Below are 24,367 nucleotides of genomic sequence, written 5' to 3' on the forward strand. Positions count from 1 at the left end.
GTCATTTATATAATAGTTTAGCAATACATTTGGTTGTTCTATTTCACTCTTTACTTTATATTTTACTCGTTCATTAGGAATCTATGTTGCTCAGAGAGTCTCGCGCCGACCGTTTACGCGGATCTCACGGTCACAAACTCGCCAGTCTGATCGATAACCAGAGGTTATGGCTAAAGCAGTTCAACAATGCCGCCACACACGCTTGCTATTGTTAAAAAGTACCCATGTAGCCCCCTACAGTCGCACATATAACATCTTAGTTAAAGTCCTAACAATAACGTTCCCTGAAATAAGGGAACAAGTATTGCGTAGCTATACGCTATGGGGAAAACTCCTTTTGCTCAGAATACTGTAGCCTTTTGAATAATAACGCAGTGCTACTGCACAGCCATAACAGTGCAGAGACTATTCGCACACTATTGTCTGGTCAGTTGTAACTGCTCAAACCTATGGCAGAGCGGCGTAACTGCGCGAACCAATCGGTGTGAAATGGTCAGTCGTCGTTTTGTGTAGCTATACGCTATGGGGAACCAATCCAATCACGCCATGCTATGTTAAGCGTAACGACATGTTCCATGACCCAAGTTGGACGCTTGAACAAGGGTCCAAAGCAAGGGCCTAAGTCTGACATGACGCCTTGATAGGGCAAGACCCTAATGATGATGGCTTGGCTCGTGTAGAGGCCGGCTCAATCATACGGAAAGAATGTGCGCCTGCAGCGCAGGGACTTCAATGTTATAGAATCTGGCAAAGGTAGATGGTGAGGACCAGCCGGACCAGCTGGCCGCCGTGCAAATATCGCCAATGGATACTCCACTAGACCATGCCCATGAGGAGGCCATGCCTCTAGTGGAGTGAGCTCTGACGCCTAAGGGGCATTCCTGGCCCATAAGCGTATGCTAGAGCGATAGCGTCCACCAGCCATCGTGATAATCTTTGCTTCGTGACTGGAAGCTCTTTTGGTGCGGCCACCGAAGACTTCGGCCGCCCAGTACAGTCGGAGCATTCCGTATAAGTTTTCAGAGCCTGAACCGGGCAGAGAAGGTGTAATTGTTGCTTGAGGGCCCTGAGGACCATTGATAAGTCCCAGGAGGGCACTGCGTGGGGTAGAGGTCTTCACGGGTCCAAAAATTCGTGCCCGAACCCGAAAGAGACCCGTAATGTGCTACATCGAACCGACCCGGACCCGTCTATTATTTCAAAAGCTAGACCCGGACCCGTGCAGATCCGAGAAATGCCTAACCGGACCCGACCCGGACCCGTCTATTATTTCAAAAGCTAGACCCGAAACCGCCGGGAAGACACAGACTCGACTGGACCCGATTGTCACATATTCCACCTTAAACTGCTATTACAAGTCAATAAACCTGTTGCGAAAAATACAACTTTTTGTCTTACCTAATTTAAGGAGCCGTAGTAGCGTAGTAGTCTCCTCTCTCTTCGTGTAACGTTAACGTTACCTGACTGGCTGTGATCATGCATTACAATCCTCCGACAAGAAAGTTATCCATGTTATTCCTCTCGTTATTTCAAGTCCAAGCTTAATCCACTCATTATTTCAGCTTCAAAAATCCACTTGATGTCACGGTGACAGATGACAAATGCAACTTTGCACATGTAACTTACATTCTGACTCGCGTTAGCTCGCATAATAATTTTGACTGTTTGCCCTTTTGAACTAACACGATTGCTCGTTCAGTGCCATGGCCGCTGACGTTATTTATTTGCTATCATCTCCGTGCTCTCTGCTCTGCATCGAGTCTGAATCTGACCACTAAAACTTTAAGATTAAACAAGACGGTTAATTTATATTGTAAAATAAAGCGCGGTTTGGCGGTCCCTCACTAGCTCTGGTAACTGGTTGCCATAGAAACATGACACGCGCTTGAGACTGCACATGCGCGCTAGCTGGATCAACCTAAAATATGCTTTTTACCGCAATTTATTTTCAGTGTCCTAATTTTACAAGTTGCAAGTTACAAAAAAACAAACAAAAAAACACAAGCAGTGTCTAATCACGGCCGGGTTTTCTCCGAGTCTGATATGATGACTCGATCGCACGGGTATTACACACAATGTTAAACAGACCCGGGACCCGAAGTAATAGATTCGGACCCGACCCGGACCCGGCTGATCATTTAAAATATAGACCCAAACCCGTACGGGTCCCGGGTCGGGTCCCGGGTCGACGGGTCTCGGGTTCACTGTGAAGACCTCTAGCGTGGGGAGTTAAGCCTCCTTGCTCCCCTTAGGAAGCGGACAATCATGTCGCTTTTCCCCATCGACTGGCCGGCCACTGGGGCATGAAAGCTGCGATAGCTGCCACATGGACTTTGAGCATGGATGGGGTACGGCCCGCATCCAGCAGCTCTTGGAGAAATGAAAGTATCAGAGATACTTCACATAAGGCAGGGTTCTGGTTCCTGGTTGAGCACCAGCCGGAACCAAGCCGGGGAACCAAGGTTGGTTCCGCCAGAGAGGGGCCACCAATAGGACTGTGTGTCTGCCCTCCCTGATCCTTTTTATGACCAGAGGGAGGAGTGTGACCGGAGGAAAAGCATACAGAAGAAGGCTGGGCCATCCGTGGGCCAGCGCATCCCTGTCCTTCGAGAACAATAGTGGGCAGTGAGAGTTGTCTTCGGAGGCAAAGAGGTCGACCTCTGCCCTCCCGAAAACATCCCAGATCGTTTGACCACCATCCTTCTTGAGACTATCCCCAAGCTTACCCCTGACTCGAAGAGGCTGGGTTTTACCCAAGGGGCCAGGGTTCTGGTGCAGCTGTGGTCCACCCTGATTTGAAGATGGCCTGAGCGCCATGCCTGGGGAGGAGAATCTCAACCATCAAGTTAAAGAACGAAGAGAGAAAGACCAACGTGAAGCAAACAAACTGGAAGTCTATGGTAAGTAACACCCATATTGCAACTAGCATTTTCAATATCTGTTTTAATTATTTTTATTTTTTAAATCAAGGTGGAATAACTGTCTGGAAAAGAAAAACAGAGGGAAAAAAAAGTCTACTTAAAATGCTGACATTTTGGGGACTAACATTATTGGGGACTGTGTATGTGTGTGATGGGTAACTTAGGTTTAGGGTTAGGGTCAGTGTAAGGGGATGGAATACACAGTTTGTACAGTATAAAAATCATGTCTATGGCAAGTCCTCATACAACGTGTGTGTGCGTGTGTGTGGAAAGAGGTTTTTTCCACAAAAAAGGTTTTGGATAACTTGAATAGCATTACTCACTATTACATTGAGGCTGACTCAGAAGCTTCTTCTCCTGTGTATATGTATGTATATATCTCTTCACCCGAGCGTCCAAGACATACGGCCAGAGGTCAGATGAATAGACCACAAAGTCGATCATCGACCTCCGGCCTAGGGCGTCCTGGTGCCACATGCACTGATGGACACCCTTATGCTTGAACATGGTGTTTGTTATGGACAAGCTGTAACTAGCACAGATGTCTAATAACAGAACACCGCTCGGGTTCAGATCAGGGGGGCCGTTCCTCCCAATCACGCCCCTCCAGGTGTCACTGTCGCTGCCCACGTCGGCGTTGAAGTCCCCCAGTAGAACGACGGAGTCCCCAGTCGTAGCACTTTCCAGCACCCCTCCCAGAGACCCCAAGAGGGCCGGGTACTCTTCACTGCCATTCGGCCCGTAGGCGCACACAACAGTGAGAGACCTATCCCCGAATGCGCAGAGAAACAACCCTCTTGTTCACTGGGGTGAACTCCAACACATGGCGGCTGAGCTGGGGGGCTATAAGCAAACCCACACCAGCCCACCGCCTCTCACCATGGGCAACTCCAGAGTGGTAAAGAGTCCATCTTCTCTCAAGTAGTGTGGTTCCAGAGCCCAAGCCGTGCGTGGAGGTAATCCCGACTATCTTTAGTCGGTACCTCTCAACCTCACGCACAATCTCAGGCTCCTTCCCCACCAGCGAGGTGACGTTCCACGTCCCTAGATCTAGTTTCCGTGTCCAGGGATCGGGTTGTCGAGGCCCTGCCTTCGACTGCCGCCCGATCCACTTTGCACCGGCCCCTTACGGTCCCTTAAAGAATAAATTACATTTTAAAATATATTTAAATAGAAAAGTTATTTTAATTTATAATAATTTTTCACAATATTAATAATGCTTTTTGCTGTATTGATCAAAAATGCAGACGTGCCGAGCATAGGATACTTTTTTTTCAAAAACAAAATAATCTTTCCACCCCCAAACTTCTGAAAGGTAGTATAGTTTAATAATGGAACTTTGATTTTATGCTTCTGCAGTTACTTTAACCACTCCCATTTCTCATACCTGAGGTGTATTGCATAAATCAAATTAAAATGCACATTTGTTTACAGGCAACTTTATAAACAGGCATTCGTAAACTCTCTAAGCATTTTTCATGGCTGCAATGAAATTTTGAAAATGAGGATTGCTGCAAGAGTTGGTGTGTTAGTTATAGTTGTCATAGTTTACAGTCTTGTGTACATGTCACTTAGACAAGAGACGTATAATGCCAATTGGTTACAAAGGCCAGAAGATCTGGAGGTTCTTGGAAGACTGAAGAGAATAGAAGATCAAGTTCATAAAATAGGTGAGTTATAGTTCTCATTTATACATTTTAAGATCAGTGTCAGTATTATTCTGTTGTAATAAACATTTTTTTCAGCTAAATTCATAGATGTCAAAGATCAAAAAGTCAAAGAGCCTGTTGTGAAGCAGAAAATCACAAAGAAAATTGAGGTTAAGAAGTTGTATCCTCAATCGCGTCTATTCAGTTCATGGGGAGCTGAACTCACAGAAGAGGAACAGATGGAAGCAGAGAGGCAGTTTCAGGAGTACGGATACAATGTTTTCCTCAGTAACAGATTACCAGTGAACAGAACAATCCCTGATACTCGAGACCACAGGTAAAAGCTTTATAACAGTTTTCTAGTTTAGTATAATGGAAAATTTAATTTATTCATGTAATGGCAAAGCTGAATTTTCCAGTCTTCAGTGTCACAGGATCCTTCAGAAATCATTCTAATATGCTGATTTGCTGCTCACGAAACAGTTTGGGATTCTTTGAATAAAAAATAAAAAAATTATTTAAAATATTTTTATTAGCATTTATCTTATCTATAATTTTATCTATCTATCTATCTATCTATCCATCTCTCAGAATTATGTTTTTGGAAAATGTAAAAATGCTAAAAGTTTTCAGTGATGGGTAGGTTTAGGGGATAAAATATACTTTGTACAGTATAAAACTCATTATGGAAAATGAAAACACAACATTGTGTGTGCATGTATGTGCCAAATGTCCTCACTTATATAGTGAAGTATTATGACAAACAACTATTGAGGACATTTTATTGGTCCTCAATAGTACAAAGACTTTAAATGGGCCAAAACAGGTTTTTGTTTAAATCTAGTGTTTGCACATATTTCTGTGATGGGTATAGGTTTAGGGGTAACCCAGCTAGACATGTTTTGTTCTAAAAATCATATTATGGAACATTGTGCCAATGTTTTATTGAGAACATTGTATAATCTGTTATCTCAACAACGTTCCCAAAATATCCTCAATGTTACAGTTAAAATGTTATATCTTAGTTAACATTTAACCTTTATAGGAACATTATTTGAACTGATAAAACATCCTTTGAACATTACATTCAAATGTTTTCTTTAAAACATTAACCAAACTTGTGGGGAATGTTAGCCAAAGTTCTGAGAACATTCCCTGCTAGCTGGGAAGGCGTTGGTGTCAGAATGAGAGTCGTAGATCCAAATGCAAGCAAGCAGTTTATTGAAGACAAGTTGAAACAGTGATTATACTCAAACACCACGTATAACAGGCGGGCGACCAGGATACAAATTCACAGGAGAGGATGAGTGATATGAATAAATCCAGAGCGGACAAGGGAGCAAAGAACATGAGGAACAGGTGACAACACTCAGGTAAACAAGGAATCAAACAAGGGAGCAGAGAATATGAGGAACAGGTGACAATACTCAGACAAACGAGGACTCAACTAGACAAGAGGACATGGTACAGGAAAACAAGGAGGAAGGAACAGAGGAGCACATGGCCAACACACAAAGCCATGTGTTTAAGCACAACACAAACATAGAGACATGAAACAAAGACAACACAGACAAAGCTGACAGGGCAGAACCCTGACAGTACCCTGGCCTAACTAATCTGGGCTTCCAACTGGGCTTGACAGACTTGGGGGCAAAGACAGAACTGGTAGGATCGGTGAAGGTCTTGGAAACAGGTAGTGGAACAGATTCAGATGCTCCCTCCTGGGTAGCGCTGGCGTGCAAGGTGACTGACTCGGGAGCGCCCTCCTGAGCTGCGCTGGCGTGCAAGGTGACTGACTCGGGAGCGCCCTCCTGGGCTGCACTGGCGTGCACGGGGACTGACTCAGGAGCGCCCTCCTGGGCTGAAGCTAGAAGCTTCCTCTGAAGCTAGCTCAGAAACAGCACTCTCTGTAGCAGACTCGGAAACAACTTCCTCTGAAACTGGCTCGGAAACAGCACTCTCTGTAGCAGACTCGGGAACAGCTTCCTCTGAAGCTAGCTCGGAAACAGCTTCCACTGAAGCTGGCTCGGAAACTGCTCTCAGCAGCGGGCTCTGGGACTGAGTTCACAGGAGTGGGTGCTGGGACCGCTCTCTCAGCAGCAGTCGCTGGAACTGAGTTCACAGGAGTGGATACTGGGACCGCTCTCTCAGCAGCGGGCACGGGAACCGCCTTCACAGCAGCAACGTGCGCGGGGACCGCCTTCACAGCAGCAGCGTGCCCGGGGACCGCCTTCACAGCAGCAGCGTGCGCGGGGACCGCCTTCACAGCAGCAGCGTGCGCGGGGACCGCCTTCACAGCAGCAGCGTGCGCGGGGACCGCCTTCACAGCAGCAGCGTGCGCGGGGACCGCCTTCACAGCAGCAGCGTGCGCGGGGACCGCCTTCACAGCAGCAGCGTGCGCGGGGACCGCCTTCACAGCAGCAGCGGGCTCGCATTCTGTGGTCACAACAGGTTTGGCAGAAATTTCTAGGGACTTGACAAGATTTGTAAGACATTCAGAGAAGGCCTCTGCGGCAATGATAACAGGCATCTTGGAACTGGCCTCTGCGAACATGTCAGGACTGGTAGAAATTGTCTCAGAGGGAATGACACTATTAATACCTCAGGAACCACTGGACCTGGAGCTTTAGAATGAAGAATCAGACTGTTTTGTGCGGGCCTTTCTCTTCTTCCTCTTTCGACGAGCTGATACTGTTTGCTGGACTGCCTCTGTAGCATCTTCAGCTAACCCAGGCAGAATAGCAGTGACCTTCGTTGACTCAGCAGTGACTGAAACAGACTTGGCAGACTCTGAAGTAACAGGAAAACTCTTGGCAGTTACAGAGAAGACAGCGTTTAAGTCAACAGACTCAGAGATGGCTGGAACTAACTTGAATGTCTGAGAAATGACAGTGGTTGACTTGCCTGGTTCTTGAATAACAGAAATTGACTCAGATTTTGAAGTGACTGGGACTGACCTGGATGCCTGGGAGAAGATGGTGGTTAGTTTGACTGACTCTGGGGTAGCTGTGATGGACTGGACTGCCCTCTTCTCTCTGGATCTTAGTTTCTTGGTAGAAGCCAGAGGAGGATCATAAACTTGATGGTGATGAAGGGCAGGTAAATTGCAGCAAGCAGATTCTGATCGACTTGGCATTCCCCACTTACTGCGATTAACAAGGTACTTAGAGAAACCCCAGAAATCCAGAATCCTGAGAGAATCCATCTCCCCTGCAGGCAGGGGGTCATCCAAGCAGAAGTTAAAAATGTCCTTGAGAGCAGCGTCATTATAATCTAGCCCCACAGACATGGTCCAAAAGAATTGGGCAAAACCCCCCACCTCAGAGCCATCCTGACGAAGAGCAGTGAGACCACAATGACAAGCCATTCTCTCCCACATGTTAACAGGTGGCAGGATCGTGATGCTCATTCTGTTGAGTCCTGAAATGGCCAGTACATTCTGCAATTCCGCCATGCTTGCTTGATCCATTGATGGTCGGTTCATTCTGTCAGAATGAGAGTTGTAGATCCAAATGCAAGCAGTTTATTGAAGACAAGTTGAAACAGTGATCATACTCAAAACACCACGTATAACAGGCGGGCGACCAGGATACAAATTCACAGGAGAGGATGAGTGATATGAGTAAATCCAGAGCGGATGCCAAACTGGAACTGGAGGAAGAGAACTCCAAACGATCTCCAGAAGTCTGGAAACACAGACGAGATCGAGGAAATAACTCCGTAAGGAAACTCAGGCACCGCAACTGGGTAAGAGAGCACAAACAAGAGTGACAAACCAACTCCAAGCAATAATCACTCCCGCTAGATATAGGCAGCTACCAACAGAAGTAACTAGCTGCAGCTGCGGACTGATTAAGTGATCAGCTGGTTACTAAGCAACAAACAAGCACTACACACTCAGACCCCACACCCACAACAACCAACAGATACACAAAATGAACACATGAATCGATGAACCGTGACAGTTGGGTTAGGTGATAGAAAATATCATCAACCTGATGGAAGTCACTAATAGTGAAACAAATGTGTGTTTGTGTGTGCGCAGATGCACTCTGAAGATCTATCCAAAGGACCTGCCATCTATTAGTGTGGTTCTGATTTATTTAAATGAGGCTCTCTCAGTCATTAAAAGGGCAGTCCGCAGCATCATTGACAAAACACCTGTTCATCTACTAACAGAAATCATCCTGGTGGACGACTACAGCTTGAATGGTTAGTTTTGGCCTTAATATTTGATACATTTTATTTATTGGAGAAGTAAAAAATATTTAAGATATTAGATGTTCAGATAATATATTTTTAACTGTATTTTTCTTTTTCTAAAAAGTTTTTTCCTGTTAAAGGGATATTCCACTTTTTTTGGAAATAGGCTCATTTTACAACTCCCCCAGAGTTAAATAGTTGAGTTTTACCGTTTTCGAATCCATTCAGCCGATCTCCGGGTCTGGCGGTACCACTTTTAGCATAACTTAGCATAGATCATTGAATCGGACAAGACCATTAGCATCTCTCTCAAAAAAATGACCAAAGAGTTTCGATATTTTTCCTATTTAAAACTTGACTCTTCTGTAGTTACATTGTGTACTAAGACCGGCGGAAAATGAAAAGTTGCGATTTTCTAGGCTGATATGGCTAGGAACTATACTCTCATTCCTGCGTAATAATCAAGAAACTTTGCTGCCGTACCATGGGTCCAGCAGGCGTAATGATATGACGCAGCGCCTGAAAATAGTCCCCAGCTCAGTAGACTATAGGGTCGACTATTTTCAGGCGCTGCGTCATATCATTACATTGCTTTCTTGATTATTACGGAGTTTGTAAAATGAGCCTATTTCCAAAAAAAGTGGAGTATCCCTTTAAGCATGAATCTGAGGTTATAAAGAAAATAATAAATATTTACACAGTGTGCATGAATTTATAGATTATTCTATTAAATATTCTAATATATTATATGATAATATAAATAATTAAATATAACAATTTAATGCTATTAAATATTTTACATTTCTTAACAGAGGATCTGCAATTGCCTATAGATGAGTACATTGGTCTCATTAATAAAGACAAACTTGGCTTAATCAAGAAAGTGAGACACAAAAGGCAGATGGGTCTTGCCAAGGCAAGAATGTCAGGCTGGGAAGCGGCCAAAGGCCAGGTGGTGGCCATTCTGGATGCCCATATTGAGGTTCACAAGGAATGGTAAATACCACAATCTGAGTATGATAACATGAGGATCTTATTCTGTCTTTGGTAAATAAACATTTGACTGCCTTATTGTTCTAGGGCAGAGCCACTGCTTGCAAGAATCAAAGCAGACAGGACAATTGTGCTTTCGCCAGTGTTTGACAAAGTGCGTTTTGACACCCTGGAGATTATTAAATATAACCCCTCTGCTCATGCGTTTGACTGGAACCTCTGGTGTATGTACGAGTCTTTCCGGCCAGAATGGTACAAAATGAATGACCCATCAGAACCAGGGAAGTAAGTGGTGTACATTTTTCACCATTTTAAACACCTTCACTTTCTATAGTTCATTTTAAATGGCCCTACAATGTGACAGATGCATTTTTAAAATGATAACTTAACATCTATCTATAAATGACAGAAACGTCTGTCTGTCTGTCTGTCTGTCTGTCTGTCTGTGTGTCTGTCTGTCTTGTGTGTGTGTGTGTGTGTGTGTGTGTGTGTGTGTGTGTGTGTGTGTGTGTGTGTGTGTGTGTGTGTGTGTGTGTGTGTGTGTGTGTGTGTGTGTGTGTGTGTGTGTGTGTGTGTGTGTGTGTGTTATTCGCATATCTCTCGAACCGTTAGTCCGATGGATTTGACAGGTGTCTTGCTACGGTCACGAGTAAGTGCATTGCCAAGTTTGACGTTGTTTGGATTAGAAATGCAAAAGATATCGTTAAATATATCAGTAAAAGAAGCACTTAGAAGGTTGTGGTTTAAAAATAAACATTCTGACATAAACACTCTGTCAGCTAAACATTAAGTCAGCTACACTGTTTACTTCTGAATATAATATTTTATTCACAGCCATCATTTGTAGTAGCCTATTCATAATCTGTTTGCTCAAGCGTAGCGTTTTTCGGAGTTCACTGTATAGCCTGCTCCCTGAATCGTCGCACTTATTCATTTGTGGATGTTAACTGAATCTGTAAGTCAGTTACACTGTTTATTTCTGAATATTATATTTCATTCTGGTGCGCTTAACGTTTTCGCTACTGTGTAATAGTAGCCTATGCTATTCACCAACTAAACATATCCTATTCAATGCGTTCACAGTCTCTTTCACGGCCATCATTTGTAGTAGCCTATTCACAAACTGTTTGCTCAAGCGTAGCGTTTTCTCGGAGTTCACTGTGTAGCCTGCTCCCTCAATAGTGTAGTTCAATTTTCCATATTTATTGTATGTCATTATGTCAGTATCAGTATTTGCTTTCTACCATGCACAAATAAAAATGTCACTGAACTTTTGCTGTGTAATTGTAACATAGAGCACTCAAACAAACCGAACCAACAATTACTAAAAACACACACAAAAACTGATTTTGCACGGGCACTGCACTAGTTCTACATTACCATTACCAAACGAACATATGTTTATAACTTTGAGAGGACCTTTAGCCACAGTTCTGAGAACATTCCTTGTTAGTTGGGTTCTTTCCTTAGTGAACGATGCAACATTTATGAAGACAGTTGCTTATTTATTTCCTTAATGAATCAGTGTTTTTGAATGAATCAGTTGAGATTTTACTCACATAATGAGCCATTTTTCTGTAAGCTTGGAACGAAACTTCCATGTAATGCATGACATACTTGATTTGATAAATATAACAATTTGCAGTTTATCATTTGATTGAAGTAGAACAAATAGTCAGTTTCTGTTTCTGCACTGTTAGGAGTCCCTCAATCATGGGTATCCTTGTCGCTGATCGTCAATTCCTGGGAGAAATTGGAGTTTTGGATGAAGGAATGACAATTTATGGGGGTGAAAATGTTGAACTAGCATTACGTGTAAGTTATTCCTGAACATTGTCACACCAAACAAGTGCATATATTATGTGTAAAAAGTGCTTGAATTTGATCAATATCTGATATTTAATTAATAAATCAGGTCTGGCTCTGTGGCGGGAGTATTGAAGTGGTGCCGTGTTCAAAGATTGCGCACATTGAAAGAGCACATAAGCCTTATTCACCGGATCTCAGCAAACCCATGATTCGAAATGCTCTGAGAGTGGCTGAAATCTGGCTGGATGAATATAAATCAAATGTGAATATTGCCTGGAATCTCCCTCTAAAGGTAACAGTAATAGTAAACATGTTTCAAGGTTAGCTGCAGGATAAGTTGAATATTAACAGTCTTGTTTATAACTTAATTTCATGAATCATTATATTACTTGCACCCTGGACCTGGTTTAATCAAATTACTGTTTTTCCTCAAGGATCATGGGATTGATATTGGTGATGTGACTGAAAGAAAAGAGTTACGAGAGAAACTCAAATGTAAGCCCTTCAAATGGTATCTGGAAAATGTATATCCTCTGCTAGACAGATGGAAAGATATAATGGGTTATGGTGTGGTAAGTTACTAAAAGTCTTACACAATTTCTATCCCAAGAAGAGATAAATAAAGTTTAGTAAATAGCTGCTCCATCTCCAGTCATAACTAAACTTCTGCTGTTTGTTTCTCATGACAGTTGAAGAATGATCTTAAAGAAGACTGCTGCATTGATCAAGGACCTGTTCCTGGAAGTGTACCTATTCTGTTCCGGTGTCATTATTATAAGCCTCAGGTGTGTACGTGTAAACCTTTACTGTGAATAGCTATGTCCAAAAAGCACTCCTCATTTCAACATCTCTTACAGTATTGTTACTACAACCGTAATGGAGAGATCTACATTGGAGGAATCAAATCTCACACATATAACTCCAACCGTTGTCTAACGGATCCCGGTAATGGAAGCACACCAGGGTTACATGATTGTAAACAAGCCAAGGAGAAAGGACTGAGTATATACTGGGACTTCACTCAGGTATGGTCCTGCTCTGCATTTTATTAGTTTATTTATTTTTATGGTATATTTCACACCACATTGCTGTGTGGTTATTCTCTGTTCTCTATGTACATGATAATAATTATAATTTAAGCATTGATATAATCAATAAAAAATATATTTTATGGTTTCTGTTTTACAATTAGGGAAATGCAATAAGAAATAGAAACACAAACCGATGTCTTGAGCTCGGCCAAGGACAGGATTCCTACTACCATCTCATTTTGCAGACATGCTCAGGACAAAAATGGACAATACAACATGTCATCAAAGATTTTTAAAAGGAAATTTAAGAAAAAGTGAAAACATTGTGAATCAATGTAATAGAAATTTGAAAACAAAACAGATGTTTCAGGTATCAGTTTAAATCAACTGTTTAACATAACAGGTTTATTACTTTTGAAACAACTGCACATTAAAAATGTGAAAGTGATACTCTTACTGTGAGATCTGTGCCCTGTAACAGTGCCCTGTAAAGACTGATAACACTATTAGCCTACAATAAATAACATTGTGTTTGTGTGCAATTACAAATGACTTGTAGGTTGTTGTTTTTTACAGTTGGCTATGGCACAACAAATCATGATGGGCTGATTTAGGCACTGTTCCCGTACACTGTTCAAATTTTTTAATAGAAATGAATTTCTGTGTGTGTTTGGTTTGTTAGACATTCCGTTTAGCGATAACTGAACTGAGAAATAACAGAGAGAGGGCGCATTTTTTTAAACATGTATTCAGTCTCTTAGCAACGTGTTTGTTTGTGGGTTTCCCATTCCCTCGTTTCGTGACATCCAGTTGGACGATTGCAACATTTCATTGTATTGCTCGCTATATCGATATAGTGGTGAAATAGGCTACAATGGATCAAGTTGAGCTTCTGTCAGACCGAATCGCAGCTGTTCAACTTGACAGAAAGAGAAACAGGGAGCTGCAACGCCGAGAGAGGATCTTTAATGACAGAGTCCGCACGATTGGAGTAAGTCTGTTTGCTGAAAACATCTTTATACAGCTGTAAATGGCATTTGCTAATTCGTTTTGTTGATTTCTATCTTGGACAGCTTGACTATGATGCTCTCGACCATCAAGTTAAAGAACGAAGAGAGAAAGACCAACGCGAGGCAAACGAACTGGAAGTCTATGGTGAGTAACATCAAAACCAGCAAAAAATATATATATATATTACAATTAACATTTTCAATTTCTGTTTAAAAAAAAATCAAGGTGGAATAACTGTCTGGAAAAGAAAAACTGAGGAAAAAAAGTCTAGTACATTTTTGGGGACTAACGTTATTGACTGCAGAACACGAAATCCAGGGGGAGGAGTTGGATCCAGATCCAACTCCTCCCACCTTACCTAAAACCTACCCATCTACACCCCCTGATCCCTAAACACACCCCTAAACCTACCCATCTCCACCCCTTAATCCCTAAACCCACCCCTAAACCTACCAATCTCCACCCCTTATATCTGGATCCAACTCCGCCCCCTGGATCTCGTGTACTGCATTGAGGTGCTACTGGAGTTATTGGGGACTGTGTGTGTGTGATGGGTAACTTAGGGTTAGGGTCAGTGTAAGGGGATAGAATACACAGTTTGTACAGTATAAAAATCATTATGTCTATGGCAAGTCCTCATACAAGAGTGTGTGGAAAGAGGTTTTTTCCACAAAAAAAGTTTTTGGATAACTTGAATAACATAACTCCCTATTACATTGAGGCTGACTCAGAAGCTTCTTCTCCTGTGTGTTTTCAGCTGATGACCTGCTGTGCAGTGATCATGTAGCCTGTGTCCTGGAGCAGCGGCAGAAGAAAGATGAGCGCCTGCTGAATGAAGCCATCGTGCAATTTAGGGAACAATTCCAACAAACAACCAGCAGACGCGAGTTTGATCTGAACGATCCAGAGCTGCTGAAGAGGCAGGAAGGTGTGCGGATTCTCCCGGGACTGACTGGAGAAGATCTGAGCCAGAAGAACAGGCTGAAGAGGCAGCAGGAGCAGCTCAGAGCATGGACCCTTCAACAGCAAGAAGAACTGGAGCGAGCCAAACAACAGCTACAACAAGAAGGTACGTTCACTTACTGAATGGCAGCTCCTTATATCAGAGCCCTACCAATTTTCAGTGACGTTTGGTCCCAGGCTTGATTCTTTCTGAAACTACATTATGGCTGTGAATCGATTAAAATTTGTTGAACAGGTTTCTCGCACCTAACATAACAGTTTTGTAACACATTAAAACCAGAAGACCAGCAACATGAAGACAGTTTATTTGAAATAATATTTATAAATATATTCAAATAAAATATTTAAAAAAAATACAAATATATAAATATTTGTGTATATTTTAGGGCTGTGCAACGATTAATCACATCCAAAATAAAAGTTTGTGTTTACATAATATATGTGTGTGTACTGTGTATAATTATGATGTATATATAACACAGTACACACACTTTTGGATGCGATTAATCGCGATTAATTGTTGCACAGCCGTAGATTACAAAATTAGATTAGAAATACAAAAATTTGTATTATTATTTGTCATCTTTTAAGTACTAGGCCTATACTGCATTTTTTCAAATGTCTTTCTAAATTTTGGGGATAAAATGACTGCCATTCAACAATATATTTAAATAATAGTTAACATTTAATGGGCAGACTGCAAATTGTCAGTCTACTGATTTTATTAATATACAATAACAACAATTACAGAACATGATCAGTCTTATGACAACTTTTAATTGAAATAAACTTACAACAATCATTTCATAAATCTTGTAAACAGCCATTATTAATCGATATTGTTTCCCCAGCCCTAGTATCAATGCTTTCTCTTTTTACAAACTGTATAGAGAATCAGTACGATCAAAGCAGAATGTCTCTGGATAACCGAGCTCTTGAACTGCAGAAGATGGAGGAACAATACAAGAGATCTGCAGCCATCGCCACCAAAGACTTTAACCGGGCACTGGTGAGTCACTGACGACTGAAGACCACAAAGTAGAAAAAAAAAAAAAAGGCGTTATAATTAAAAAAGAACTAACTTTTCCATTGTTCCTTGACCACAGGCTGCAGAAATCGCACATCGCCGTCTACAAGAGTGTCACGAGGAAGAGGAGAACAACCAGACGGACATCCTGAACCAGCTAAATGGGGACCTTCTGACGGAAAACCCTGAACAGAAAGTAAGTGTGCTGGGTCTGTCCCGCCTGCGCCGGGACTGTTACAAGGGAATGAGTCCTGAAGAGCTCCAGCAGTACACGCAGTACCAGCTGCAGCAAGCAGAAGATAGGAAGGTAAAGCAAAAAAAACGTTCATTCTGTAAATAAGTAACTTCATGAATTGTTGCAAAAGATCAAAATACATGTATTTGTTAAAAAGCGAACAAATATGTGCAGAGTGCTGCCATGAAGCAACGGGAGAAGGAGCTTCAGGAGCATCATGAGAACATGACATCAGCCCGGGCTGCACTGCTGCTGGAAAGACAGCAAGCGCGCATTAATAAGGAGCTGCGCAGGAGTTTGGACAACACCAACACTCAGCTGGCCCGGACCCATGATGCTCGGTGAGTTACAATGGGTTTTATTGATTAATTAGCGCGCACTACTGAAATAATAATCTTACAGTAATTTAAATTAATTTGAAATGACTGAATTTTAGGGCCTGAGCACTGAGGACCCTATTGGAATTGCTCCCTTTATTGTTCTTCTGCTTCTTCATCGTCTTCTCTGAAATGAATGGCATTTTCGAGGGCATAAACATACTCGAAAACTCACTAGACTGTGCACACGTGTCAAAAGTGCTGAAAATGTACATCTGATATGGGTTTCAGAAGTCAGTGGGGCTTGATAACGGCTTGATAGCGCAACCTTCTAAATTTCAACAAAGCGCCCCAATGCATCAATGTAATACATGTCTACAAAAGTATTTGAACGCGTTCCTGGGTCAACATAGTTTGTTTATCCTGGTCCGAAAATTTAGTCTTAACCCTATCCCTATCCCTAAACCTAATCCTACCTATAAGTGATCCCTAAAATCAGAGGCAAATGATGGTGAATGACATTGATGTTGAAGCACCTAACCCTGTTTGTAAACCTGAACATAAACTGTAAACTTGTTCCTCAAGTCTGATATGTTGATTGGAATGTTGTTCCAGGATCAACAAAGATGATGCACTTGGTGAAATCAGGTTCCACTAACATCCCAATGGGGTTTATGCGCAACAACTTCCATATTCTGTAAAATATTCCGTATTCGATTCAGGTCGATTTGTATGTGCTTCATTAAATATAGAGCTGATTTACTCAAGATGCCCTCAAAGATGCCCTCAAAGTACCAAATATGAGCATAATCGCAAATGCAGATTGAGATCTAAAATGATTTTATTTTTTCTTCTAACTAACATTCGGATATTAAATTTGAATATAATTGCAACAAGAAACATAATTAGCTGATATCGCGACAGTTCATACTACTGTTAACACTTTATCTGACAAGCGGATGCGATGAGAACTGCTTGTTCATGTGACAAAGTCTATACCTTCAAAAAAGTCTCTAGAGTCATACCCTAAATCCAACAAGAAGTTTTAATTTTCTCTGTAATTCTTGTGCAGTTTTTGCCATTTCCAGGCATCGTACTTTAACAAACTATGCTTAAGAGATTTAATTTGTATTGATTTAGCTTTTAAAGTTAGTCAGTGGACTTATACAACAGTGTTGTTTTTGTTAATTTATTAAAAAACAAGATATAACAAATTAATTAAATCGTTTTGGTTTTTATGAAGTATAGCTAAAATAAAATATAAATACTACATGAAAATTTGAAATGTGTCCTCGGCAGCAAAATAAAAGTACTAAAATTACCATAACTAAATCCGAAATATAAATAAATAAATGACAAGCTAAATTGAAATATTAATAAACTAATGCAAATGACAAAAACAGCAAAATTACTAAAAATAAAATCTAATGAATTCTAAAAAATATTAATAATTACTAAAATAGCATGAAAATAATTCTCTGTTACTTGAGTTATCTATTTTGTAACAAATGCAAACACTTTTTCCATTTTACAGGAAGGAACATCTCCAGGATCTGTACACCAACATTCCAGACGAGCGCTACTTTTCCCAGTTTAATACCAGCAGTAGATAAACATTACAGCGTGAACCTGAAAGATGAACACCATCACGGCTCAACAATCAAGAACAATAAACCATATCATTTTACAGTCTACACCTTGTCTTTAAATAGACGGGGGACTTCAATGGAAGTGTTTTGGAATTTTTAATAGGTCACAAAGATGGCAAATGTTATGTGGAGTTGTTACACTAGTTTTGTTTCATACATGTTGTAAACAAAATGAGTTACATATTCATAAACAACTGAAATCGTGTAATTTAAAACAACCTACCAAGCTCATTAAAGTAAAAATATACTTTTAAAAACTTTTTTCATGAAATAGAACTGACATTATAAATCAAAAATGTTATGGTTTATCAGGTGTCATAAGGTGATCATAAATCACAATTCGTATTTACAAAAGTGCACAAAACCGCTAGAGTCCTCCATTTTGTTTCAGTGGAAGTACAGACGATCAGTACACGGGTTCTGCACCAGATGGCAGCACAGGACAGTTCAAGATTTCACATTCAGTTCTTCACATCAAGTAACAGCGTAGATTGGAGTATTCACAGCCCAGTATGTTCACCAATATGGCAAACAAAAGGGGAAACCTCCTGTAAACAACGCCTTTAAAGCAATGTTTTTATGCTGGAGTACCTGTTAAAGTAAACTTTCCACAACAAACTTGTCCCATTTTACCAGCAAAACCTCAATAGCCTCTTTCTTTCTTTGACTTGGCAATGAGCTGTACCTAGAAATGAAGAGCGAGAGGTAAAATAAGTTACGAATAAATGATAAAAGTCTGGTTGTAGGTCATAAAATAAACTCACAAACTCATCCTAAAATAAGACGCTTGTAGTTATGTTACCTGAGGGAGTTCATGACCAGCTCTTTCAATGTGCCTAAATTAAAGCTCATTCCTCCAAAGCCCATGAAGGCTTCATAGAAATCGTGTGAAAGGCCGGTGGCCCGAAATAGAGCTGGATCATCCGAGCTGATCACCAGAGGATGACCCTCAGCCATCAGCACTGTCGCCGGGTGGTCCCGCAGGTCTGAGACCAGTTTCAACACCTGACAAAGGGTCACAGCATTATTAGTATTTTCAAATAAGCCACAGGCAGTTGCAATGAAACAAAAGATGTGTTACCTACTTATTGGGAAACGTAAGATTTTTTGTTTTTTAAAGAAATTAATACATTTACTCCGCAGGACGCATCAAACTGACGGTAAAGGTATTTATAATGTTATAAAAGTTTTCTATTTCAAATAGTGCTGTCAAATCAATTAATCGCGATTAATAGAATTTCACATAAAAGTTTTTGTTTGTAGAATGTGTTCGTATATATATTATATTTATATATTATGTATATGTGTGTGTGTGTATACACACCCATTAATGTATGCATATAAATATGACGTGACTTCTAAATTTTGGTCTGATTGCATTTTTTACTGTGTAAATGCATAAAAAGATACCATATATTATGTAGTACCTCTTCCATTTATGTACTCACTTTAACTTTTCAAAAAAACATTAGTTATTTGTAATTTTTCTGTTATTTAAAGTGACAAAATATCATGTGGTGCGACCGTCCAGCCATGCTGTTTTGAAAACGTCTTTGAAATAATCTAAATTTATTCAAATTTATTTTCTGCACTATTTGGCATGATTTCCAAAGTTTTTTTGTATTGTAATAATATTTCGCAATATAACTGTTTTTACTATATTTTATATCAAATAAATGCAGCCTTGGTGAGCATAAGAGACATCGTTAATTTTTCCCCCTTTTTTTTCAAATCTTACCGACCACAAACTTTTGAACGTTTGTGTATATTGATTTCAAATAGTAAATTTAATTCAAAACAGACCAAAATTAGATTAAGATTAAATTAGTAGATTATTTACATATTATATACTATATTATTACATATTATATTAATATTTTTTCACTATTTCTATCATTCATTAACTGTTTAACATGTTGTTATTGTAGCATATTTATAACTATCACGAACAGACATTCATCAGAATTGTGATTTGAATTAAATACGATTAGGAAAATAGTTCCCTAAACAGCTAACACTTATTCAAATGTGTTATTTGGAATAACAAGCACAAAAACAATAAGACCAGGAACATGCATTGAGGAAGTACAGTTTTGACTTCAAAGGCATAATGAGTGATGATATACCTGATTTGAGATGGGGCAGATTTCAATTGGTACGCCCATCTTTCTAGACATCTCTTTAACTACGGGGTGACGTGCCAAGGCAAAGCCATGACCTATACGTGTGGTGTTGAATAGAAGAGCATCCATGAGGTTCTGATCGACATCTGTTCCCTGTGAATCTGTGGGAAAAGAGAATGAAATATGTTACTATAGCAACTGTGAAAAAAGAACAAGCACTCAATCATATTGAGCATAAAGGACGACTTTGAGTTACACTGCTTTGTACCAGATGAAAGAACAAAGATGTCAAAGGAAACCTGTCTCTCCTGCGTGGAAAAAGTAGGGCAGATTAACACCCCTGTCTTCAGGTAGACTCAAAGCGTCCTTGAAGTACCACAGAGGTCTTCCATGGTCTTCTTGTCCTACCTGGAGTTATACAAATTCTAAAGTTTATTAACGTATTGGATATTTCAGCAATATGCTCATCACCGAACCATCAAATGCTCACAAAGTCAAAGCCTGCCATGATATTTGGAAAGTTCCTTTGTAGTGCCATTGCTTCCTCTACTGCCTTCACTGCCTCTGTTGCATTTATTCCCCTAAGAGCAACAGGAAATTATTATTGAATCAAACTCATTTTTGATCTAGTTCAATGTTTATCTCACCTGTGGACGGTAAAAATAACCCGAGCCCCTAAGAAGTCTGGGTAGTGTGCCGTAAATCTCCTCACAACTTCCTGGCAGGCCCGCATACTCCAGTCCTTATCATGCAGTCTGCCATCAAGTTCATATGTCTAGAAATGTTCAAATAAAAATGAGCACATATTACTTTTCATTTATTGTACATTCTATTTCACATGGAAGCTTATTTCCACCATGGAATAAAAAAACGGAAAAAAAAGTTTAAAGTTTGAGTTTAAGGCCCGGTTTCACAGACAGGGCTTAGATTAAGCCAGGATTAGGCCTTAGTTCAATTAGGACATTTAAAAGCTTTTATAAACGTGCCTTAGAAAAAACATAACTGGTGTGCATCTTGAGACAAAACAATGGAGCTGACATATTTTAAGATATATAAGTGCAAGTTTCTTTCAGTTAAAACAGTTAAAAAATGCATTTAGTGTAGGACTAGGTTTAATAATTTGAAAACGCAGAGAGAGAAAAAGTCATTAAAATGTTGAAATTACCTTTTTTATTTTGTATTTATTCTGTGGCGGAAACCACAAAACCGAATTGCGAGATGTAAACTCAGAATTACGAGTTTGCAATAGTGAGATATAAACTTGAAATTGTGGGAGATAAAAAGTCGCAATTACCTTTATTTCTTATTCTGTGGTGGAAACCAGAAAATAACTTTAAATGGATTTTGTATGTTTGTTTTTTTAAGGGGAAATGTATCCATACCGCTGGCAGCAGCGCCCTGATTTCCACAAACATGATGTTGTCCTCATAAAACTGTCTGAGACCTTCATAGAGGTAGTCTTTAAAAACAGGTGCATAGGTGACCAGACCATAGGCCACCAAGAACGCCTGTTCAAATCTCTTCCACACACTATTTTGGCTAGGATAGTCTCTGTCTGGGTCCTCAGTGAAAAGTGTGAGATTTCGAATGAAACTGTGGAGACAAATGAAATTTTGAGACAAACATCCCTCAGCTACAGTCTCAGATTTACTGCAGTTTTCTCAGGCTCTACCTGTTGTCCAACTCGGTGCTGTTTTTAATCTTCTCCCTGAGGGATCTGAGCAGGGTCCATGAGGAGCAGCGTGGACGAGATGCAGGCTGTCCAGAAGAGAAGAGAAACTGCACGGTCTGCTCATCTGTGAAGCACACGTAGCAGTTCTCCCTGTAGGTCACGTTCTTCACTAGCCAATCCACATCCACCATAGCAAAGTCATGAACATGCAGGGCCGCACCTGGACAAAAAATGAATCAGATCAATCATTATACTAAAGTCTATATATTTATATACCATTTTATATATATATATATTTACAACCATTGAAAAGTTCTTAATGTTTATGAAAGAAGTCAAAATGCTGTATTATTAGAATTTAATTAACTGTTTTCTATTTTAAAATGTAATTTATTCCTGTAATGCAAAGCTGAAGTTCCAGCATCATTCCTCCAGTCTTCAGTGTCACATGATCCTTCAGAAATCATTCTAAAATCCTGATTTGCTGCTCAAGAAAAATGTATTACTAATATTATTATAAATAATGTTAAAAACAGCTGCTTACATTTTTTGTGGAAACCTTCAAAAGAACAGCATTATTTGAAATAGAAATCTTTGTAACATTATAAATGTCTTTACTGTCACTTTACATTTAATTGATGATCTTGCTGAATGAAAGTAGGCCTATTCATTTCTTTAAAAAAACATCTTACTGAGAACAAACTTATTTAACTGTAGTAACAGTCAAATCACAAACTACACAATATCTCTGCATCATTAGATTACTGCACCTTTAGGCATCTTTTGAATCAAACTAAAAACAGGACTTTGATCGATGAAGCGCTTCGCCTTGAAGAAATGCATAGACGGTGGGAACGGTCCTGCTTCTATATCATGCTGCTTCAGTTTCTGAAGCTTCGAGTCAAGCAGTTTCTCTCTCTCATTCAGTGTTATGTTGCCTCCTGTCCGCCTAGATGCCTCCAGTCTTATCAGAGCCTCCCGCTTCCTGGGATCTGGTGCACAGTTACATGATGCACACCACAGACACAGCATCCATATCCGCATCAGGGGTCTTGGTGTCAGTGTGTGCATGGCTGGGATGTAATTCAACCACTGATCTTTGTGCTAATGGTGAAAAGTAATGAACAAGTGGATTGTTAATTATTTAAATGTGCATTACATGATTTTTGGTTTATGCTTCAATGACTGATATGATGTTCTTGGATTTAATACTGACAGATGACGCAGTTCCACGCAAAAGTAAACACTTTCCATTACTGTAGCCATGTTAACTATGATTATATATTATAATAATTTATTTAAATATAATACAAAAAATAAAGTGAGTAGTAACGGGTGCATTTGTCTCACCAATGATTGATATATTATGAGAGTAAAATATATTCATTTCAATTCAAAGTGATTAGTATCTGGCTAGTCATGTGATCTTAAAATGGCAGCCACCAGAAGGGGGTCCCCTTTATGTAGAAAAATGCTTTTTATTATAAATTCATTATCATCATTTCTAAATGTACATCAATTCATGTTTATTTTGCATATTATAAGAGGAAAAAAATATGCATTTTACTAGTATAAGCTGAATGTCCTAGCAGTATTAAGACTGCTGTTAATCTGTGACGTCTGCAGTTATAAAGATAAGGGGTTTTGCCCACAGCTTGCACTTCTTTTTTTTCAACTGTTACTTTGAAACTAGTTTCAACCATCAACCACAGCTGTTCCCTAATGCCGGTGGGAAATCAGCTGTCAGCTGTTTGAAACTGTTTACTACTATAAGCAAAATATAAACTATCACAATGATATAAATGAAATTATCAATCCTTCTAAAACAACGTGACCATCTGTTAGACCCAATTAACGTTACTTAAGCCACATGACACACAACAGCATGTCGAGCTGCACTCTACCTATTATCAGTCATGATTTAAGTTGTTTAGATGTTGTCACGTTTCTACTTCAATTCTGATATCATTTATAAACGTCTGTCGAATTTCAATGATTTAATTATCAAGTAAAGAGGTTTTCACCCAAAACACTTTAAAACTCCAGTAAGCTAACAGTTAACGTTACCTGAATGAATCCCAAATTAACGTACAGAAAAATAAATACATTCCGAAACACAGCGAATTAGAAAAAGTCTTACCTGGCGATTGTATACAATGTATATATACACACAAAGACACCGGTAATAGAGATATAAGTTATTGTTTTTAACCGAGCTCGATCGACTTCTTACGTTACCCTACTACAGTGCAGACTACCACAACAGAAAGTGACGTCATGTCTTTCCTTAAAGATCATTGGCTCTGCTGTGTGACAGTGCGCGTGGACAAAAGACCCGAGAGGACAAAGATGCATCCGCGTATTCAAAATCCAGCTAATATATAATATATATATATATATATATATAAAGCATTTCGGTCTTGTTTTCCAAAGTTTACAAGGCCTTAAAGATACGGGTGATGATAATGTCCAGTGAGGTTTCTCCGGCGTTTGAACCCTGACTGAAATCTTTTAGACTTTCTGGAAGTTACACTAGCAAAATTATATTTCGTCTATACACTCTCTCACAAACACAGTAGGTTATATACATGTCTAGATGACCATGTCACAGTTAACGAGTGGTTAAATGTCATTAGTACATTACCACTATCAAAAAAAGGTACGGCTTTTCTAATATTTAAAATATAATGCCAATGCCATTCTTTCATTATCCAAGTAAAATGTCACTGTACCATGGCACAGATAATACCACATACTTATAGTG

General features: G+C 39.9%; 3 protein-coding genes across 3 annotated transcripts; 2 read left to right on the forward strand and 1 right to left on the reverse strand.

Moving 5' to 3' along the window:
* Nucleotides 1-3,208: 3,208 nt before the first annotated feature.
* LOC309489919 (putative polypeptide N-acetylgalactosaminyltransferase 8) lies at nucleotides 3,209-13,052 on the forward strand. Its single transcript, XM_082158869.1, has 11 exons — nucleotides 3,209-4,591; nucleotides 4,667-4,907; nucleotides 8,616-8,782; nucleotides 9,586-9,769; nucleotides 9,854-10,051; nucleotides 11,467-11,581; nucleotides 11,682-11,867; nucleotides 12,010-12,147; nucleotides 12,265-12,360; nucleotides 12,433-12,600; nucleotides 12,768-13,052. Exons 1-11 carry the CDS (start codon nucleotides 4,423-4,425, stop codon nucleotides 12,900-12,902), a joined length of 1,797 nt encoding a protein of 598 aa, XP_082014995.1. The 5' UTR covers nucleotides 3,209-4,422; the 3' UTR covers nucleotides 12,903-13,052.
* Nucleotides 13,053-13,292: 240 nt separating this feature from the next.
* Nucleotides 13,293-17,851, forward strand: ribc2 (RIB43A domain with coiled-coils 2). Its single transcript, XM_082158875.1, has 7 exons — nucleotides 13,293-13,597; nucleotides 13,680-13,761; nucleotides 14,375-14,686; nucleotides 15,471-15,589; nucleotides 15,687-15,914; nucleotides 16,017-16,183; nucleotides 17,694-17,851. The coding sequence occupies exons 1-7, from the start codon at nucleotides 13,481-13,483 to the stop codon at nucleotides 17,770-17,772; spliced, it is 1,104 nt and encodes a 367-aa protein (XP_082015001.1). The 5' UTR covers nucleotides 13,293-13,480; the 3' UTR covers nucleotides 17,773-17,851.
* A 36-nt stretch (nucleotides 17,852-17,887) lies between these two features.
* ada2a (adenosine deaminase 2a) lies at nucleotides 17,888-24,298 on the reverse strand. Its single transcript, XM_082158871.1, has 10 exons — nucleotides 23,744-24,298; nucleotides 22,374-22,707; nucleotides 21,604-21,823; nucleotides 21,314-21,524; nucleotides 20,579-20,706; nucleotides 20,422-20,512; nucleotides 20,231-20,339; nucleotides 19,935-20,092; nucleotides 18,611-18,813; nucleotides 17,888-18,493 (listed from the first exon to the last, which is right to left on the reverse strand). Exons 2-10 carry the CDS (start codon nucleotides 22,672-22,674, stop codon nucleotides 18,403-18,405), a joined length of 1,512 nt encoding a protein of 503 aa, XP_082014997.1. The 5' UTR covers nucleotides 22,675-22,707; nucleotides 23,744-24,298; the 3' UTR covers nucleotides 17,888-18,402.
* Nucleotides 24,299-24,367: the final 69 nt, after the last annotated feature.

Source organism: Leuciscus leuciscus (assembly GCF_965113295.1).
Source record: "Leuciscus leuciscus genome assembly, chromosome: 25".
In the NCBI taxonomy this organism is placed as follows: domain Eukaryota; kingdom Metazoa; phylum Chordata; class Actinopteri; order Cypriniformes; family Leuciscidae; genus Leuciscus; species Leuciscus leuciscus.

What these genes read in the sequence shown, in the direction of transcription:
- LOC309489919 (XM_082158869.1), top strand. Translation starts at nt 4,423, where the DNA reads ATGAGGATTGCTGCAAGAGTTGGTGTGTTAGTTATAGTTGTCATAGTT. An exon ending in GGACGACTACAGCTTGAATG is followed by an intron (nt 8,783 to 9,585) that starts GTTAGTTTTGGC and finishes ATTTCTTAACAG; the next exon opens with AGGATCTGCAATTGCCTATA. An exon ending in ATTGAGGTTCACAAGGAATG is followed by an intron (nt 9,770 to 9,853) that starts GTAAATACCACA and finishes TTATTGTTCTAG; the next exon opens with GGCAGAGCCACTGCTTGCAA.
- ribc2 (XM_082158875.1), top strand. Translation starts at nt 13,481, where the DNA reads ATGGATCAAGTTGAGCTTCTGTCAGACCGAATCGCAGCTGTTCAACTT. An exon ending in AAGACTTTAACCGGGCACTG is followed by an intron (nt 15,590 to 15,686) that starts GTGAGTCACTGA and finishes CCTTGACCACAG; the next exon opens with GCTGCAGAAATCGCACATCG. An exon ending in AGCAAGCAGAAGATAGGAAG is followed by an intron (nt 15,915 to 16,016) that starts GTAAAGCAAAAA and finishes AAATATGTGCAG; the next exon opens with AGTGCTGCCATGAAGCAACG.
- ada2a (XM_082158871.1), bottom strand. Translation starts at nt 22,674, where the DNA reads ATGCACACACTGACACCAAGACCCCTGATGCGGATATGGATGCTGTGT. An exon ending in TCTGCCCCATCTCAAATCAG is followed by an intron (nt 18,814 to 19,934) that starts GTATATCATCAC and finishes ACCCTTTGTCAG; the next exon opens with GTGTTGAAACTGGTCTCAGA. An exon ending in CTGGTCATGAACTCCCTCAG is followed by an intron (nt 18,494 to 18,610) that starts GTAACATAACTA and finishes CTTCATTTCTAG; the next exon opens with GTACAGCTCATTGCCAAGTC.